Consider the following 19,961-nt stretch of genomic DNA (forward strand, 5'->3'; position numbering starts at 1 on the left):
TATGACAACAAATCATGCGACGGCTCAGCCGATCAATGCAGAGTAATAAATAAATTATACGGCGGCTCGGCCGACCAATTAATAATTAACAGAATATAAGGCGGCTCGGCCGACCAATAAATAATAAACAGGATATAAGGCGGCTCGGCCGACCAATAAATAATAAACAGGATATAAGGCGGCTCGGCCGACCAATAAATAATAAACAGGATATAAGGCGGCTCGGCCGACCAATAAATAATAAACAGGATATAAGGCGGCTCGGCCGACCAATAAATAATAAACAGGATATAAGGCGGCTCGGCCGACCAATAAATAATAAACAGGATATAAGGCGGCTCGGCCGACCAATAAATAATAAACAGGATATAAGGCGGCTCGGCCGACCAATAAATAATAAACAGGATATAAGGCGGCTCGGCCGACCAATAAATAATAAACAGGATATAAGGCGGCTCGGCCGACCAATAAATAATAAACAGGATATAAGGCGGCTCGGCCGACCAATAAATAATAAACAGGATATAAGGCGGCTCGGCCGACCAATAAATAATAAACAGAATATAAGGCGGCTCGGCCGACCAATAAATAAATTAAATTACTAGTAAATAATATGGGCGGTATTCCGGCCTTTATAACATGATATAAATAATAGTAGAGGCGGTATACCGACCATTATAACATGGTATAAATGATACAAATAAATTTTACCGAATCGCAGAGTGATCGTGCTGATAACATGTTATAAAAAGAACTGATATTTTATTGTTTCGCAGGAATTTAGATAAGAGCGAAATTTTATACCCGTAGAAATTTTAACACTGATAGAAAGATTTTATCAGAGAGAGAAGAGAAGGTCGAGGTTGAGAGATGCGTAATACAACGAACGTAAATGGTCGTATATATAGAAAGAAATTCACTGTGCAAATAATGCAGCGGGCCCACATCTTTTATATTTTTCAACATTCTGCTGGTCTTAGCTGTATTTCATAACAACTTATAAATTGTATAGTACAAAGACATTAACGCAACATTTCAAAAAGATAATTGTCAATCGCCAATATAAATCACCACAAAAAAAACCATGATTAAAACAGTCACAAAAGAAGAAGAAGAAGAATAATAATAGAGGATGAAGAGGCAATATGTGCTTGTTCACGGTGGTTGCCACGGAGCATGGTGCTGGTACAAAATAAAACCGATGCTAGAACATACCGGTCACCATGTGACGGTTGTTGATCTAACGGCGTCTGGTGTGAACATGAGCAAAGTAGAAGAGATTCAGACTTTGGAGGATTACGCTAAGCCGTTGCTCCAGGTTCTGAAGTCGTTTGGCTCCGATGATAAAGTGATCCTCGTCGCGCATAGCATGGGTGGAATATCTGCTGCTTTTGCAGCCGACATGTTTCCTCGTAAGATCTCTGTTGCTGTCTTCGTTACATCTTTTATGCCTGACACGACCAATCCACCTTCATACGTTTTTGAAAAGGTACACAACACTAATAATAATAAAAAAACACTACTAATCAAGCCTAAAGTGTCGGGTGCATTATTAGATGATAAATGATTATTACTTTTGTTTTATAAATATTTTAATTTTCTTAGTTAGGACAAGGGTTCTCTAATTTTATGGTTTTTTTTTTTTTTTGGCTATCTAATTTTATGGTTTTGACGTTTAGGTTTTCAAAATTATGTAGATTTTCAGAATTTTTAAAAAGAAGCTTTTTAAGTTTTTTTTTTAATTCTGATAATGTGATTGGAACTGCAGCTTATAGGAAGCCACTCAGATTCAGAAGAAATTGATTTGAAGCTTGAGACTTACGGAACTAATGATCATCCTCTAATGACTGTTTTTATTGGACCTAAGTACTTGAAAAACATGTATCTACTCTCTCCTATCGAAGTAAGACTCAAGAAATGCTCTGCTTTTTACAAAATACACAATTGAGAATTACAATATAACATTTTGTTGGTTGATTATTAGGATTTTGAATTGGCCAAAATGCTGGTGAGAGTTGCACCGGCTATGACCAGTAATCTGACGGGAACAAAAAGCTTGACCGAAGAAGGATATGGCTCGGTTACTCGTGTGTATATCGTATGCGGTGAGGACAAGGGTATAAGCCAAGAGTACCAGCGATGGATGATCGAGAATTTTCCGGTTAAAGAAGTTATGGAGATCGAAGATGCAGATCATATGCCAATGTTCTCCAAGCCGCAAGAACTTTGTGATCGCTTACTAAAGATTGCTGATAAATATGCATAAACAAACCTCAGAATGATCTCATTGTTGTCATAATATTAGTAAAAATAATCTTCAACATCCACCACCATGGTAGGATACATGTTTCATGAGAAGGATGATTATATCAATAAGATTTATGAGATGAAAAAATTCACCGCTTATGATCGAAGAGCAGGACACACACGCAATGAATTCTTGAGTAGCATAAAAAACAACAAAAACAAGTAATTTCTAAATGTCTAAGGAAGGATTGATTACTTTAGCTAGTTTTGCTAATAAGATCAAAGGAAGTAATCATCAAGTGAAGAGCAGTTATCTTCCGCCACAAGCTTCATAAGAAGTCGTTTTTATAGTCTTCGACGACACATGCCAGAAAAAAGACTGCGAGCTACACATATGGTGGTGATAAGACAAACGATCTTAGCTTTATCCTTTCTCGGTATTCTACTCCACGCTGTATCTTCAGGCTTCGCCTGGAACAAATTCTAAACCCTAAACCTATTAGACGATGAGCAAATGCAATTTTGATGTTTACTGTTTCAGCTTAGTCCACATACCTTGCTCCTGGGTCCACCGTAGGACTGGGAACCGGGATAGTGGTGTTTGTTATCCGACATCTTAGATATCTGATTATTACCTTCTTCTTCGCCGGTGCTTTCTAGGGTTGTCTTCTCCGACACACACTAGGGTTTTAACGGCTCTGAGAGGACTTCGATTCTCTTTTTTTATTCACTACGATGGGTTTCATTTGGGTTCTTGTTACGGCCATTTTAGTAAGCCCATTTACTAATCCTATAAAGTCTTAATTGTTTTGATCACGAATTGTAGCAAAAGCTGGAATAGCTCAGTTGGTTAGAGCGTGTGGCTGTTAACCACAAGGTCGGAGGTTCGACCCCTCCTTCTAGCGTTTTATTTTGTTTTCATTTGATAGTATACACAACACTGTTGGGCTTCTCACATGTTAGGGGATACTTGCCAAGACGCATTAATCCACTATGAATCAAGAGAGAATTCGTGTTTGTTACATGGAGAACACACTCACATGTGTTAAAAAAATTTCCCCCTTGAATATCTTCAGTGTCTCCTAAACAAAAATGTATGTTTTTTGCTTTTAAAATACAAAAGAAACAAACACAAAGTAGAACAGACTATATATTTTCAGTGTCTTTTCTTAAATCTTAAATATACTCTGGTATGCTACTCTATGTTTGTTTTTTTATGGATTTTTTTTTTTGAACACAAAAATAGTGGATTTAAAACGTTAAAATAGTGGATTTAAAACGTTAAAATAGTGGACATTAATATATATTGTGTTATCTTACTATAAATTCAAAGTGAAATTGCAAAAAGATATATTCATATAGAAATAAAGAAAGATGCAATTATCTTAACTTATAGATATAAACTCCTAAACAAGTTAGTTTTTTTTCTGTGTGTTAAAGAAGTTCATTTATTAGTAATTTAGATGAAACATCAGAATCACAACCTGAAATCAACTCCGGATTATATGACAGATGTCTCTAGAACAAGTCTAGATGGGGAGGGAGATGTGTCCTAACAAATCCAATAGTATCAAACTTTACTATTAAAAATCAAATAATTGAGTTTTGAGTATTTTGATTTTGCTCTCGTTAGCTATTTCGTATTTGAAAGTCCACGAAAACAACATTTCATTCTTACTTAATATTATCTATTCAATATTTTCTCGTAAATTAAGCTCATGACAGCTCAAGCTCGACATTGATATTGCCTGTACACTACAACAAAGAACACAATTCAAAAGAAAAATATATAAATTACAATCATGATTAGCACGAAATGTGCGAAGAAAAAGTCTCAGCAAACAAATATATCTTATTGATTATCCTACGCGTCAAATTATGATTTATTTATTTATGTATTTATATCCTTACGAGAAACATATCGCCTAGAGCATTAACGGTGAAATTTCCGATTTATAAATCTTCCAACTCAAAAGAGATCGATCAACTATCATGGCAAACGACTCGTCCTGTAAGAGAAACAAACCGCCGTCGTGTGGATCACTCGTAACTATCCTCAGCCTAGACGGCGGCGGAATCCGAGGAACCATCTCCGGTGTCATCCTTGCTTGTCTGGAGAAACAACTTCAGGTTATATATTACCCGAGGCCGGGACTCTCTATATATAAGCATATTTATTTCATGAAAAAAATCATAAGGCATATATATTTTTTGTCCGGGCTTTAAACTGTAAATTCTTGATGCGGTTAATTCTATATATGTTTGGACTGATTAACCATTAAATATATAGGAGATCGATGGAGAAGACGTGAGACTAGCTGATTATTTCGACGTGGTAGCTGGGACTAGTACTGGTGGTCTCATTACTGCCATGTTGACTGTACCGGACGCGAGCGGACGGCCTCATTTTGCGGCCAAGGACATTGTTCCTTTCTACCTTGAACATTGTCCCAAAATATTTCCACAGCCCGAGTAAGAAAACAATAGTTACGCATAATAGTTACAAATAAAATAACAAAGTTCGTTACAAATTGACAATTATTAATCGCTATGATTCTTTTAACCAATTACTTGGTACATAAAATTATAAATTAACGATATACACGGATTTATCATACTTACTTAGACAAACAAACAATAGATATCATATCAGAACATAATAAGAGAAAAAATCCAATAATGAAATATATATGAATGAGTGCTTTAACATTAGCGAAGAAGTTAGTACTAAGTGTATATCATATTGTTTTAGACAAATGATTTTTTTTTAATTTGTCAACAACATGCACAATGCAAATACTCAAGTGATAACTAATGATTATAATAGCTTGTACCATTTGATTATATGTGCGAAATTAAAAGACATTCTAAATGCAGGGGCTTGGCTGCTCTGTTACCTAAGCTTCCAAAGCTTCTGTCTGGTCCAAAGTACGACGGAAAGTATCTACGAAGTTTACTAAGTAATCTTCTCGGAGAGACAAAACTTCACCAGACAATCACAAACGTTGTCATACCTACCTTCGACATGAAGAAACTCCAACCCGCCATCTTCTCCTCTTACCAGGTAAGTTTCTCTTAATCTCTGTCTTCATAAAACCACATAGTGTAACTGAATTCTCAAGTTTATGTTTCATCTTCTGATCCACTCAATTAACAGCATTAGTTCACTTTTTGTGTTGTTTGAAGGCGTTGTTTGACCCTAGCTTGGATGTCAAGTTATCAGACATATGTATTGGCACATCGGCTGCCCCTACTTTCTTTCCTCCTCATTACTTTTCTAATGTAGATAGTCAAGGCAAGACGAGTGAGTTTCACCTCGTTGATGGTGGGGTCACTGCTAGTAACCCGGTATATCACAATCCTCTTACCGATTTCTCAAAAATGAAAACATAAATAATTGATCTATATGTCAACTATGTATATTAATTCTCTTGTCTGGCTTTTTGTGTTTATAGACTTTGGTGGCCATGACTGCTGTGACTAAGCAGATTGTGAAGAACAATCCTGATATGGGTAAGCTCAAGCCGTTAGGTTACGATAAGTTCCTAGTTATATCGATAGGGACAGGGTCTACCAAAAAAGTGGAGAAGTATAGCGCAAAAAAAGCTGCGAAATGGGGAATCATATCTTGGCTATATGACGATGGATCTACTCCTATTCTAGACATTACCATGGAATCAAGCCGTGACATGATCCATTTCCATAGTTCTGTTTTGTTCAAAGCCCTACAATCCGAGGACAAGTACCTCAGAATCGACGTAAGAGCATTGACATATATATTACAATTTGTCGCAGATAGTTTAAATTATGTGATATTGTATGTATGAGTTCAATTGTAGGATGATACACTGGACGGAGACGCAGGTTCTACGGATCTAGCGACAAAATCTAACTTAGAGAATCTTGTGAAGATTGGAGAAAAAGTGCTGAAAAACAGAGTTGTGCATATGAATATCGACACTGGTGCATATGAACCTATTCCTGAAAACGTCACCAATGAGGAAGAACTCAAAAGGTAATTAAAAACTTTACAAGTCTCAAATTTTTGTTGTTGTGTTTCTTGGATTGCAAGTAATGTCACTGTTTAATATCATTTTGGTAATGCAGATTTGCCAAAATTTTATCTGAAGAAAGGAAGTTAAGGAGAATGAGAAGCGAGACGGTGACTAAAGATCCATCAAACTGATCGTTAAAAACAATAATATGGGAAGACGGAGATCTATGAATATCATATTTGTGTGTGTTTACTCCGCTATCTCTCTTGACGCCTTGATGTTTTTTCTTTGTTTGTGTACCTTTTTCAACTAATTGAATATTTGTTATTCTCTAAATATAATTACTGATTTTTAATGATGCCTTACCACACAAATCTGGTCTATTTCAAACTCTCAAAATTCAACGTTAAGTACCACAACTCTGTTCTCGGTTAAGATCTACAATCCGAGGGCAAGTATCTCAGAGTCGATGTAAATGGAATACATGAACATGAATCAAGATTTGTGATTAATCATATAATTTATGCGTTTTTTGTGTGAAATTGATTACATGATGAAACATTAGAAGGAGCTGCAAGCTCTATATGGATCTAGCAACAAAAACCACTTTAGAGATTATTGTGAGAATTGGAGAGAATCTGTGTTGAGTTTGATTAGTTCTATGGTTCTCCAACAAAAACCACCAACGAGACGCTTTTGACTAGTTTAGTTTGCAGCTGCTGATCATGTATGTTTTTTTCATAATGAAGTTAGATTTCTTTCAAATTATTCAACAAATATTTAAGTGGACAATCTATGATTTTATATTAATCATTAAAAATTATAACTATCTAAAGAGGATGTTCAATGTTAGATGAACTTGACCCCTTCAAGACCCGTGGACAAAAATAAAACGTTCATAAGAAAACTCATATATGTATGTTATACGCCAAAGGGTATTAGTTAATCACATAATTAAGTTTCTAATTACGGAATTTTTAACAGGTCAAGCAAAAGAAACAAGATACGTGAAGAATTGCATAAGAGGATGTGAAGGGATAAGATAATATAATATAATTGGATGATTAAACTTGTAGTTCTTTTCTAATTTAACGCGACAAAAATTTGACTTACGGCCGGATATAATGATCTTGCAAACGTGGACCAAGGAGGCATGGATAAATTTTGTACTACTTGTCACGGCATGGACAGGGAAAAATTAATACTGAAAATCGATTCAAAAGGATAATCAGGAAAATTATACTTTCAAGTACAGTATATATTAATATATAACATATATTACTTTCATTGTTTTTCTTTTATGCCTGGAATTAAAATGTAACTCGATTTTTAGTGTTCTTGTCTTAAGGTAAGCATGCCTAAAAGTCTAAAACTATTTCAAAAATGATGCAAGCAAGTCATTTTGTTCTTCTCTATTATCTCCCTTGATATTTGAAATCCAATAGAGATTGTTGACCAAAAACAGGTATTATGTATATAAGTTTCAAGGGAAAAAAGATACTAGGCATTCACTACAAGAAAACGTAACCAACTCCGACAAAAATTTCCGATAGTCTTAATTCTTGGAAAATTTCCGACGTCTGAGCGAGAGCTTAGTGACAACTTACTAAGTTCATCGGAAATTTATAAAATTTTCCCGACAAAAAGATTCTCTTGGAGACTTTTCGTTAAAGTTCTCGGAACATTCTCTGTTGGTACCGACAGGTGAGACTTCTCGGTAAATGGTCGGTGATACTTGTCGGAAAGTTAAACAGTGTTAAAATAGATTATATATCTCGTCGGTTAATCTATGTTCCGATGAACTTCCATTAAAACCATCGTCGGAATAGTTTCAAATGTTTTGTGTTATGTACACGGACATGTATTAAACAGTTGATAATATAAATAATATATATAATGCAATTACTCTAATATTTAAACTTAAATTTATAACTTTTAATTGTGTGGTGTATATCGATTGCATGATTTTTTTCACGAAAGCCTATGTATGTAACTAATTTTTATTTAATATAACATATATCTCTTTCTTATCTTGATTCTCCACAGATCTCATTCAGAGAAGATCTCTCTTCTTCTCTTCCTTAATTTTAATCCATGTTTTATTTTTCTCTTCTCATACTTCTTCTGTTTCTTTTAGATCTGTGATTCTTTCAAAATAAATCACCACCGCTTCAGCTCCTCGGACCACCATCGCCATCTCTCCAGCTCCAAGGACCGCTATCACCACCACTACTGCAGCTCCTCGGACCGCTTCGCCACCGCCTCAACTCCTTCCACACCACCACTGCCGTAACTCCTTCCCTGCCATTGCCGCTCACTCTCCCTTCACTGTGAAGGCTTCACACGCTACATCTCCAACTTCATATTCACACTTTAGATCTACGCTGTTGCACCCTACGCCGAGACCATCGTACCCGGAGCCCTTACACGGCCACCGGCAAGATCGTTCGTAAATATAGTTTTATTGTATTTTATATTGTTTATTTTTAAAAACTTTTATATTTAATTTGGTTATTTGTAAATGTAATACACATTCGATAATTTTAATATTATTTGATTTTTATTTGATATATTTCATTATTTTGTTTTTTTTTATTTAAAAAGATTAAATTGTCGGAAGTTCGTCGGTGTTATATACATAGGAATTTTCTCGGAATTTTCCAATCACTTTCCGAGAAAAGCTTCCGACAATATCTCTGATCGGAATTTACCGATTTATTTCCGAGAACCTCTTATTTCCGAGACCCAAACTCCGACTATATTTTGATTCTCGGAAAATAGTGAGAACACCCCATTACCGACTAACTTTCGATTAATATGCCTCTCGGAGTTGGGGCGTTATTCTTGTAGTGATTAAAATGTGGTAAAAGAAATTATGGTAATTAAAACGATTGTAGTCTTGTAGACTAACCGTTAATTGCTTCGAGCAACCGTTATATTTGCTTGGAAGTATGGTTCCCGTTGTCTCTATACATAAATGCTTTTATTGGACAAATATCATTCAAACAAAACTCCCCAGTTCTGCTATGTTTGTTCTTTTTTTTTTCCCAAATTGTTTTTATTGATAGATGGGCCAAGCCCAGGGCCGAAGCCCAAACAGCACGAGATTTAAACAAAAGCCCACGATACTACGGGCCACAAAGCATAAACACACAATGGGCCAAAGCCCAAGTAATACAAGACGGCCACACGGTCCAAACAACTAGAAACCGGGCTGTTCGCCCTAGGCGCGCCGCAAGGAGACGCCACTACCGCCGGAGCTCCGAACCTGCAGAGCCTCCGCACGTACACAAACGTTCATCGCCGTACTGTCTTCACGCCGGAGGGTTCATCAGATAACCGAGATCGCCTCCGACTTTGGACCACCAGAAACGCTGCTATGTTTGTTCTATTGGTAGAATCTCTCATAAAATTATATAAAAAACACACCTCAAACAAAAAAATGTACAAAAATCAACCCCGGGATGGTAACCTAAGCTTTTTACATAAAATAAGCAAGGAGAAGTAAGATGACTATTCAAAATTTATTAGCACTTAGGAATAAAAAGATAACATAAATATGAAAATGTTCTACAGTAGCGGTATTAACCTAAGCTATATATGTTCAGGTGACTTTTGCTCCTAATTTGTGTCCATATATGTCTATTAATTGTTTTTTATAGAAGAGTAGTTGTCATCTAGACTTTTTTTCAATATAGAAGTATGTGTCTAACATGACATGTATAAGCAACCACAGTGTAACTTATGGGCTTGTGAGAATGATGGACACGACATCCAAATCAAGAAACCTCCCATTATATTCACACAAAAAGTCCAATACTAATGCGATGCGTACTAATCTAACACATACATCTCGTTCTATATATATGGGTTTGTGTTTATCCGTAACGGTAGGTCGTTCTAAGAGTTTCATCACATTGATCATCTCTGTCTTGAAAACGGAACGAGAATTAAACTTTTACCGAGAAGACATAATAAGATTAGTTTTTGAGATTATTTCAAAAGAAATTAGGAGATAAAAACATGGATTTCTCGTCAGAGAGAAGAGTCTCTTGTCTTCCTCCTTCGTACGGACAACTTGTGACGATCCTTAGCATCGATGGTGGTGGGATCCGTGGGATCATTCCCGGCACCATCTTAGCTTACCTCGAATCACAACTCCAGGTATGTCTACTTAATAAGTGTTGTTAGGATCGTCTTAAGCTAATCAGGAATCATGTCCAATATTTTTATATCAAAAGTATTTTTTTTTTTTTGGAACACTATCAAAAGTATATTTGATATAATGTAACAAACAAATAATGTTCTGTAATATATGTCTCTATTTTTTTCGTCTTTAAATGGAATCTTTGTTTATATGACTATAAAGAAGAGTATGTTTTTTTTTGTAAATATATCTTATACAGGAGTTGGATGGTGAGGAGGCAAGGCTTGTGGATTATTTCGATGTTATCTCCGGGACAAGTACAGGAGGTTTAATAGTGGCGATGTTGACCGCAGAGGACAAAGAATTTAAAAGCAGCCGTAACCGCAACCGCCCTTTGTTTGCAGCCAAAGAAATCGTTTCTTTTTATCTCAAGCATTCTCCTAAAATCTTCCCACAATCGCGGTACGTGCCTTAAGCGTTTGCGTTTCCCTTTAATCTGATCATTCAGAGTCAGAGTAATCTGATAAACTTCTAAAAATATGCAGAGGGATGTGTAGTTGGGCTCAAACCATGAGAAGACTTGTATGTGGACCAAAGTACAACGGGAAATACCTTCACGAAGTAATCCAAGGTTACTTGGGAGACACGCGACTGACTCAAACTATGACAAACGTTGTCATACCTTGCTTCGACATCAAGAAACTCCAACCAGTTATCTTCTCTTCTTACCAGGTATATACACCAACATCCGTCCGTACGTAGTTGCATCACGTTTATTGATTCAATGTATCAAATACATAGGCGGTGAATCATCAAGTTATCGACGCAAAACTATCAGATATATGCATAAGCACATCAGCGGCACCAACTTATTTCCCAGCTCATCGATTCACTAACGAAGACAATGAAGGAAACAAACATGAATTTAACCTCATTGACGGTGGTATCGCTGCTAATAACCCGGTAAAAACAAAACCCTAATTTTTGAGACCCTAGTTATAGATCGGTCATGTGATGTTTTTTTCTATATATGTTTGCAGACGCTATGTGCGATTGCGGAAGTGACAAAGCAGATAGTAAAGAAGAATCCAGCAATGGGAGAGATTAGCCCATTGGATTATACAAGATTTGTGGTGATATCACTTGGGACAGGTTCGATTAGGAACCAAGAGAAGTATGATGCAAAAATGGCGTCAAAATGGGGAATGTTAAGTTGGATCTATGGAAATGGTTCGACTCCAATTCTTGATTGTTACAGTGAAGCCATTCACGACATGGTTGATTACCAAAGCTCTGTCGTCTTTCAAGCTCTTCGTTCCGAGAACAATTATTTACGTATCGATGTGAGTATCTTCCCATGATAATTATGAAATGAAATTATATGTATTAGTTCTTTCGCTCTTGGAATATACAAAGGAATGAAATAATTTTCAGTACATTATTGTTTTTCAGTAATGTAATATACAAAGCTTGATGGCTTTCAACAATCAACACTTATTATTTGTTGTTTAATTTCTACTTTGAATATTTCAAATACAGATTTTTTTGTCATATAATAAGAAGTTAATTAAATACATACATTTTGGTTTCATTTAAGCAAATGCTAAGGAATGATTTCTTGTAAGATTAGTCTATATGGTATTTACTTGTACGAAACACTAATTCCACAAATATTAACAATAAGTTAGTGAAAGGTCAATTTTATTGACCAAAAATATAATAACAAATTACATTGTTATGTTTTTCTATTACAGGACGATACGTTGAAGGGTGACTTAACTTCAGTGGACTTATCGACAGAAGAGAACATGGAAGGTCTTGTTCAAGTTGGTGAAGCTTTATTGAAGAAAAATGTTTCTCGTGTCAATCTCGAAACCGGCCATTACGAACCCATCTCTGATCACGTAACCAATGAGGAAGCTCTCAAAAGGTTAATAATTTTCCTCTTGATTAAAAAAAAGGTTAATAATTTTTTTATTTATATATGTATTTGGCTTTAATCTGTAAAATGTTACAGGTTTGCAAAGGTTCTGTCCGAAGAAAGGAAACTCAGAGAATCAAGATCTCCTAAACTCAAGACTTGATTTTATAAATGTACCCAAAAATAATCTGTAAAACTCATTGTTTGTATCTACTTGTGTGATTACATAGATTCACTTTACTTTGTGAGGAAAACAATATTTGAATATGAATATGAATATGATCCCGTACATACAATTAGGCTTTGTGTTCCATTCCAATAAAATTTGAACAGTCGGTTAGTATCTCAGCTTCATCTTTGGTTATAACTTATAAGAATTGTAAGCTCGAGTTGGGAAGAGATGCTTGCATCCTCCATTACTACGGTCCAATAATATGGGGCGGGGCGGGGCAGGGCGACGAGGAGATACGTTTTCCTGGTTTCAGATGTTTTCTGGCCTCTTGTATATTTTCTAGAAAATTTAGAAACTACTAAACCTATTTGGAAAGGGAATATATAAAGAGAAAATAAAATATTTAATGAAAACATATGAAAAACCAAAATAAGGAAAGTATTTGTAAAGAAAAAGGAAGTACTTACTCATATAAATGGAGGCTGAGAGATCCCTTCTTTATATTCATTCAAACATAAACAAAATCAGAAACAGAAACAGGAGTTTTGAGTCAGAAGAAATTAGGGCATCTAAAACATAAAACAATAGCGAGTCAAAATAAAAAGCCGATGATGAATCCATGCGACGTAGAGGAAGAGCCATCGCGTACGAAGAAACTGAAGCTGTTTACCTCGTCTCCGAGTGGGTTAGCTTTGTTGCCGGATGAGATGGTTCTAAGTTGCTTGGCCCGCGTCTCAAGATCGGACCATGCTTCCTTATCTCTCGTCTCCAAGTGGCACCGTTCTGTATTGTTTTCGCCTGAGTTGTACAACTTCCGATCCCTTCTGGGCTTCACCGAAGAACGTATCTATCTATGCTTATGCATCGATAGGTGATGGGATGGTTGTGGGATCAGTGGGAGACATGCAGAAGAGAGGAACTGATGTTAGCCTTGGGGCTGGGGAGACTGGAAATCGATGAAATATTTCCCGGGCACAAACTGAGTAACTCTGGTCCCAACATGGTGATCTTTTGGGACGTGCTTGCTCCTCATAAGTTGGAGATTTGGTTTGCGGAGATCACTTTGGAGAGACGCAAGGACAAAGGCGAGATTAGAGGAAACATTGTTTGGTCCGAAGCTGTCATGACACTCGATCCTCCTCCACATCAGCATGGCTGTAAGATTTTGTATGCTCTACCTCTCAACCTCTGACCAAAAACTCTATTCTGTTGGATTTGTTTCTCTCTCTCTCTCTCTCTCTCTCTATTAGTTTATCAGGTCTTTTCAATAGCCCATTCTTCTTAACATTTTGGGTATGTGATGGAATTTTTTTTTTGGATATTTTTCTTTTCCTAACCATCAAGTGTTTTTCATTTGTGGTGGAGTGGTGATATAAAGTATCATGACGTAGCTGCCACACCATTCTGCACTTAATGAAAGACTTCAGCTGTTCATGATTCTTATAGAAACGTTTGGGCATGGAGATAGTCTTATACCTTTCAAGTTTGTTTAACTGAACTCTTGTGGCACTTAGCAGAAACAAGATGTAAACGTCATCAATCATTGGGTTTAGCCCACTTTACTTGCTCTCTTTTTAACGAAGAGGGCAGTTAATGTTAAGTGAGTTGTATTTCACAAAATCTTCTATTACTTCTCTGTATAGTTGTATGTTTCAGATAATTTCGTCCTCTTGGATCTTTCAGCAAACTAAGTATGCAGTACTAGAAGAGGATCTGGATATCTCATATCCTTTTAAGCTTAGATTTTAGCTGGAGATTATACTACTTTTTGCTCTCTTTAACAGCAATAGAATATTGTCTGCCCATTTTGGTGTTTCAGCTATATGATTTTGGTTTCCAGCAGCAACGAGGGGGTTTTGCGATCCATCAAACGTTCATCTCCTACTTTTCTTTAAGCTTTTGTGTCTGAATTATCAACAGGAATTGAGTAGAGAGTGTTGCAAACTATCACCGCAATCTTATATGTGGCTATGACTAAATTAATATCACCCTTCTGTTATATTACACAGAAAAATTTACAGCTTCTAATGTCATCGTGTGATATATACGCGTGTGTGAATTACATAAGCCAAACAAAAATATATGTTACATTTTAAGATTGTTTTTGCAGTGCTAGAGAGTTGGTAGTAATGGTCTTCTGCCAAGTAACGGTGTCATCATGGACAAAGAGTAAAGAGTAATGTAGAGTCCAGGCAAGAGTCTAGAACAACTAACTCGGAATCAACGAACATACTATTCAAATATCCTTTTGATATAAAATTACAATATGAGATAATGGATAAGGATCAAAGTAACAAAAAATTGATTACTTATTTCCTTACAGAATTTAGCTTTATTAAAACTTGTCAGTTTGTTGATATATTTTTCTCTATATTAAACTCATTTTAATTTTATAGCATTCTTTTGTTATTCCACGAACTACGTAAAAATATGGAAACCACCTATATTTTGACGAAGAGGGTTGCAATTAATCTATGAAATTAAATAAAAAAAAGCAAGAAATGTTTTCTTTTCCTCTCTAAAGTTTCAACTAAGAACAATAATTGTAATGACCTTGAACCTAATCAAATCCCATGCTTTTTTACATTAGGAATGTTGAGAAAATTGAAATACAAACACCCAATCCTAAAATCTGAAACTTCGACGTTACGTCTCTTATTTTTCACCTTACGGAAACTTTAAAATTTCACGTGTTACACGCTTGTTCGGACAGTATCTAGTAGCAGTCGTCTTTTATCAGTTGCAAACTTTGCTGCTTTTCCACAACGGCGCGTGAAAGTCCACGTTCTTTATATCCGTCGTCCTATGGGACCCACCCACGACAAAGTTTTTCTCATCCCGGCCTCTCTTCTTTCTCTCTCCTTTCACCCATACCCCAAACAATTTCAATCCTTCACCTGCCCCCTCCTTCTCCTCCCCGTCTCCGCCGCAGCCTTCGCAGTCACTCACTTCGTCCGACGAACAATATTCGGTTACGGTCGGTTTGAATTTCCCTCCTTTAACCATCTGATCAATCTGTTCCGGTCCTACCTTCAGCTGATCCGTCAAGAACGTCACCAGCTCATCGCGCAGCCTCTTCGCCGCCGCGAGCTCCGAGCTTAAACTGTCGTTCTCACGTTTCAGCTTCTCGTTCTCTCCGGATAGATCAGCAACCATGTTCTCCACCGAACCAGGATTCTTCGACCCGGGTGATGACATGGAATCATCATCACCCGCCGAGTTTGGCTCTGCCGCCGCCGCGATCACTGCCTTACGCCGTCGTATCTCCGACAGCAGATCCTCTTGTCCTCTCCGGAAATGGTCGTTAGCGAACTCCCATTTGTCCGGTACAGTTTTCCGGAATCCCTACAACAAGATAAAGAATCTCATCAGGCTTCTAGAAGCTTAATTTTAAACCAAAAAAAAAAAGGAAGACAGAACATATGTTTGGTTTTTGTAACTCACGTAAGTGTTGAGCTGACGAATGAAGCTTGAGAAGTTGTTATGTTTGAAGTATTTAGGAAGAAGGTCTTTAGCAAACTCAGCTGTTTCCCAAACGACGAAAGCTGTTCCGTCTTCGTTCCATGAAACGACGCCGTCTGTGCTATGATCATCCACTAGCTGATACGTTTTGCTTAAAAACGGCGCCGGAACACTTCTCTGCGCCGCCGTCATCTCCGGCGAATTTTTTTTTTTTTAAAAAACTTAAGAAAAATAATCTACACAGAAAAAGAAAAGAAAAGAACGGAACAAAGTATTAGCAACTAAAGAGCAAGAGAGCAGTGAGAAATTCCCAGTCCCAGCAATAAAAGCCAGAGAGAAAGACACGAGAACGGAGAAGATCGGAGTTTCGTTTAGTTTCTTCCATTTAAGGAATGATCTTTTGGAGGAGGAAGATGGAGACGACGACCATAACTTGCCGGAGTAAACCCCTTAATATGTAACTTAAAACTAGTTTATATGTGCTTAAAGTTTTCGGGGTGGTAAATTATATAACAACGCATAAAGCTTTATAGATCCTACCTACTAATGCTGGTTCTAGAAATTCTCAGACACATCTTTTCTTTCTCCTCTTCTTTTATATAATATCTTAAATCTAAGTATTCAAAAAGTCTTCTTTTGAGTCTTCTTTTTCATCTTTTGAATTATGTTTTCCCTTGAATATTTGTTCTCTCATAATTCCAGGAAATGATGCCGTAAAATATATATATATATATATATATATGAGTTAAATTTTTTGTATGTTATTGATGTCATATATATGATATATTATTTGAAATTATGCATAATTTAGTAACTGATAAAATATATCGAATGGCCAATTAAAAAACATCCACACACAAATAAATGAATAAATAAATATATATATATATATATATGTTAATTCTAGAAAGTATATAATTTAACAGATATGCAAGTGTGTTTTTTCAAACATGACGGGAGATTCACCAAAAACAAATATGACGGGAGACAACAAGATGCGACTTTGTTTATTTGCTTGTGTCTATTATATTTCTTTTGAATATTTTAATGAGTTCACCTAACACATTTCACCCTCGATCCACATTTGGATACCAATGAGCTTCATTCACCTTTTGTTTTCAATGTGTATCATTAGACTATACAATCTGGATAAAATATCTTAGTCGTAACAATTTCAAGTTCTTACAAAACCATCTACGTCTTCGTTTTTGGATTTATTTTCAACATTTGGCTTTTATCCGCTTCATCATTGATACCACGGCTTGATAATAACATTCATCAAAGACGGTAAATCTTACTTCTCGAGACAAATTCAATTTCTTAAAAATCATTGACATCTACGTCTTCATTGTTGGATTTATTTCCAACACTTTTGTGGCTTTTATCTTATCATTGGTACCATGCCTAGATAATTATACTCATCAAGGATGAAAAAATCGTATACATCAGGTAGAATGGTAGTCGGCAGATACGAGATAGTTGCATGCCTGCATGGTTTAATGAATGCATGAATCTAACTTTATTAAGACACACAAATACGAACCTAGAATATAAATTATGATTCCGTATTAGAAATTATGACTGAAATTCTAATTAAGTAATGTATGGCTCAAGTTGGTAATATTGTGGATGTGATGAAGGGAAAATAATCAAAATATGAGTATCAGCAAAAATTACAATTGACAGGTTATAATTTTCAACTGATAAAATCTTCAACTATTAAATTACCTAGTAGTTTAAGTCCTTGATGTTGAAATAGCTACTAAGGTAGTTTTGAACATTTTAATTTGACTCTTCTATGGAAAATTGGAAAGTTCCAACTCATTTCTAGGTTGTGGTGACAATGACATGAGAAAAAATTGATCACTTGGCCAAATCATCTGAAGTCAGACTAAATGGTTTTTTTGTAATAAATGGTTATAAATTATAATAGCTACCTAGTAACTAGATATACATAAACCAGTTCCCTAATAACCCTCTCAGGCACGATCTCCAAGGCGTCTCCACGAACCATGTGCTCCGGCGCCGGCGACGCGTTTTCTCGCCGGCGCGGGGCTTCCTCGACGGTGCTGGTCCTCAACACGATCCTTTGTTTCTTGTTTCACTGCTTGCTTTGCTTGTTACCAGTTCGTTTTCTGTGGATTGTCGGAGGAAGTAGATCTCGACGGATGCTACGATGGAGACGAGAGCTTCGACTCTTCATTGTGCTTCTCTCGGCGGTCCTTCCACTCCGGGTAGTCCTTCTTCCAGCGATGAGTCGAGAGGATTCTCTCGCCGCCGCTCTGCTATGGTCTTCGGGTTCAGATCCCGTCGTACTTCCATCTGGTTGTCGTCTGTCAAGCCAAGCTGTCGACTTGGTCCAAATCTTTCAACCGTGTATGGAGCTTCGTTTTCAACCAACACACCTTATCTCTTCGTCTCTGAGGAGATTTGAGTCCCATAGGCCACTGTGCTCAGCTGCTCCTCATCTAACCGGCGACAGATCCATAAACACCACGAGTTCAGATCCGAGTCCTTTCAGTGACGCTTCAACCTCCCCACCTTCTAAAGTGGTGCTCTTTTCCCCACTGTGGTGTCTCTTCGACGGTGGTACTATTCCGCTCCGACAAAGATCTTCCGGTGACCACTTGTACGGCGCCGATGAACATGTCGATTCTAAGCTCGTGTTGATTTTGCTTAGCGCTTCACTGTCCCCTTTAGTTTGGGCCTGGCCCAAGTATGGGATGTCTTTTGTCAGCCCAAGAAGCAATCTGCCAAGACCCAATTGTTTCAGAAGAATTTGTGATCCAACTTTCTATGGCACCTGGGTTCGGGCTAGTTTTTCAGAGAGTTCAGTGAGTTCACCGGGTATTGTTCTAATTCGATCATCCTCCTCTTATGAGGAAAAACCTTTACCACCGTACACTCTTCATATGGCAAGAGGTGCTTCCTCGGACTTGCTGTCGAGCGTTTGTTTCAGTTTCTTCATCGTTTTGTCATCTTGCGGAGCGGTCTCTACGGGACCAGAAGATACAAGCGAGATTACCTTGGTAGTTCTCGTAGATGGGGTTTGGACTCCAACGTCACTTAATGTGACTATTCTCGAGCTGTACGACGTGAAAGCTTTCCCGACGCATTCGAGCATCGTCTCGAATTCGCTGTCATCTTCCCTTGAAGACCTATCTTATTTGGCTTATTTACATGTTTGTGTTTATGCTTATTGCAAAAGAAGATGGATAATTCCCTCTTGTAGTTGTAGTGAAGAAAGTTGATTATGAATAAAGTAAGTTTGTGTAAAAAAAAAAAAAATTACCTAATAACTACAACAGTGAAAAGGAAAAATTAAAACACACTGACACGTGTTATATAAACATCGATTTGAAACGTAACTCTTTCATTTTCCACGAATCTTTTTGATGGAACTTGAAAGATAAGTCTGGTTATTGTATGATTACATTTGTTGAGCATTTAGAATGTATGAGTTCCACTACAAGTCTACAACATTCATGAACACATTAAAATGCAATATAGATAACATAAAAATACAACATGTTCTTCTTATAACCTCTCAAACAAAGTGGTCCAAAAAATGGGATTTAAATTGCAATCTGATCAGTCATTCAATGTAATTATTATGTATGCCAATGCCATATGATTCACGTCATACGTTGCCACTATACTCACCTCAAAACACAAGTGATCATCCCAAAATTTGTTTGGGCACCACCACCACCACCATTGATCAATCACAAGCTTCAACTACCCGATTAAGCAAAATACAATATTGCTCTTAAGAACTTGAAAGCTTACGTTGTTTCTCATTCTCCATTTACAACACATCATGTGGCTTTCACTGGAGCCTTGGGGCCCATTTCAAAAGATAGGAGGCACCGGCCCAGCTTAAGAATATAAAATCTTTGATATAAACTTCAAAACTCTAAACCTCCGGAGCAGCCAGAGGGTTCCATGAAATGTTACATGCAAATCTACATAACAAAAAAAGAAATGCGGGAAGCTTGTTAACAGAAAAGACAAAAA

At 36.8% G+C, this 19,961-nt stretch overlaps 4 protein-coding genes and 1 non-coding gene across 5 annotated transcripts; 4 read left to right on the forward strand and 1 right to left on the reverse strand.

Moving 5' to 3' along the window:
* Positions 1-1,018: 1,018 nt before the first annotated feature.
* Positions 1,019-2,325, forward strand: LOC106302114 (methylesterase 9-like). Its single transcript, XM_013738635.1, has 3 exons — positions 1,019-1,489; positions 1,769-1,903; positions 1,985-2,325. The coding sequence occupies exons 1-3, from the start codon at positions 1,133-1,135 to the stop codon at positions 2,264-2,266; spliced, it is 774 nt and encodes a 257-aa protein (XP_013594089.1). The 5' UTR covers positions 1,019-1,132; the 3' UTR covers positions 2,267-2,325.
* A 753-nt stretch (positions 2,326-3,078) lies between these two features.
* Positions 3,079-3,152, forward strand: TRNAN-GUU. Its single transcript has one exon. It is a non-coding gene; the product is annotated as a tRNA-Asn (tRNA).
* Positions 3,153-4,120: 968 nt separating this feature from the next.
* Positions 4,121-6,597, forward strand: LOC106304203 (patatin-like protein 1). The gene is made up of 7 exons (XM_013740600.1): positions 4,121-4,377; positions 4,538-4,719; positions 5,125-5,311; positions 5,434-5,595; positions 5,703-6,005; positions 6,087-6,262; positions 6,355-6,597. The coding sequence occupies exons 1-7, from the start codon at positions 4,240-4,242 to the stop codon at positions 6,431-6,433; spliced, it is 1,227 nt and encodes a 408-aa protein (XP_013596054.1). The 5' UTR covers positions 4,121-4,239; the 3' UTR covers positions 6,434-6,597.
* Positions 6,598-10,094: 3,497 nt separating this feature from the next.
* Positions 10,095-12,604, forward strand: LOC106304396 (patatin-like protein 3). The gene is made up of 7 exons (XM_013740804.1): positions 10,095-10,406; positions 10,649-10,851; positions 10,935-11,121; positions 11,191-11,352; positions 11,430-11,732; positions 12,144-12,319; positions 12,407-12,604. The coding sequence occupies exons 1-7, from the start codon at positions 10,266-10,268 to the stop codon at positions 12,471-12,473; spliced, it is 1,239 nt and encodes a 412-aa protein (XP_013596258.1). The 5' UTR covers positions 10,095-10,265; the 3' UTR covers positions 12,474-12,604.
* A 2,362-nt stretch (positions 12,605-14,966) lies between these two features.
* On the reverse strand, positions 14,967-16,530 carry LOC106303729 (heat stress transcription factor B-1-like). The gene is made up of 2 exons (XM_013740039.1): positions 15,927-16,530; positions 14,967-15,827 (listed from the first exon to the last, which is right to left on the reverse strand). Exons 1-2 carry the CDS (start codon positions 16,134-16,136, stop codon positions 15,219-15,221), a joined length of 819 nt encoding a protein of 272 aa, XP_013595493.1. The 5' UTR covers positions 16,137-16,530; the 3' UTR covers positions 14,967-15,218.
* Between the last annotated feature and the right edge of the window lie 3,431 nt (positions 16,531-19,961).

Source organism: Brassica oleracea, chromosome C7 (genome assembly GCF_000695525.1).
Source record: "Brassica oleracea var. oleracea cultivar TO1000 chromosome C7, BOL, whole genome shotgun sequence".
NCBI lineage: Eukaryota > Viridiplantae > Streptophyta > Magnoliopsida > Brassicales > Brassicaceae > Brassica > Brassica oleracea.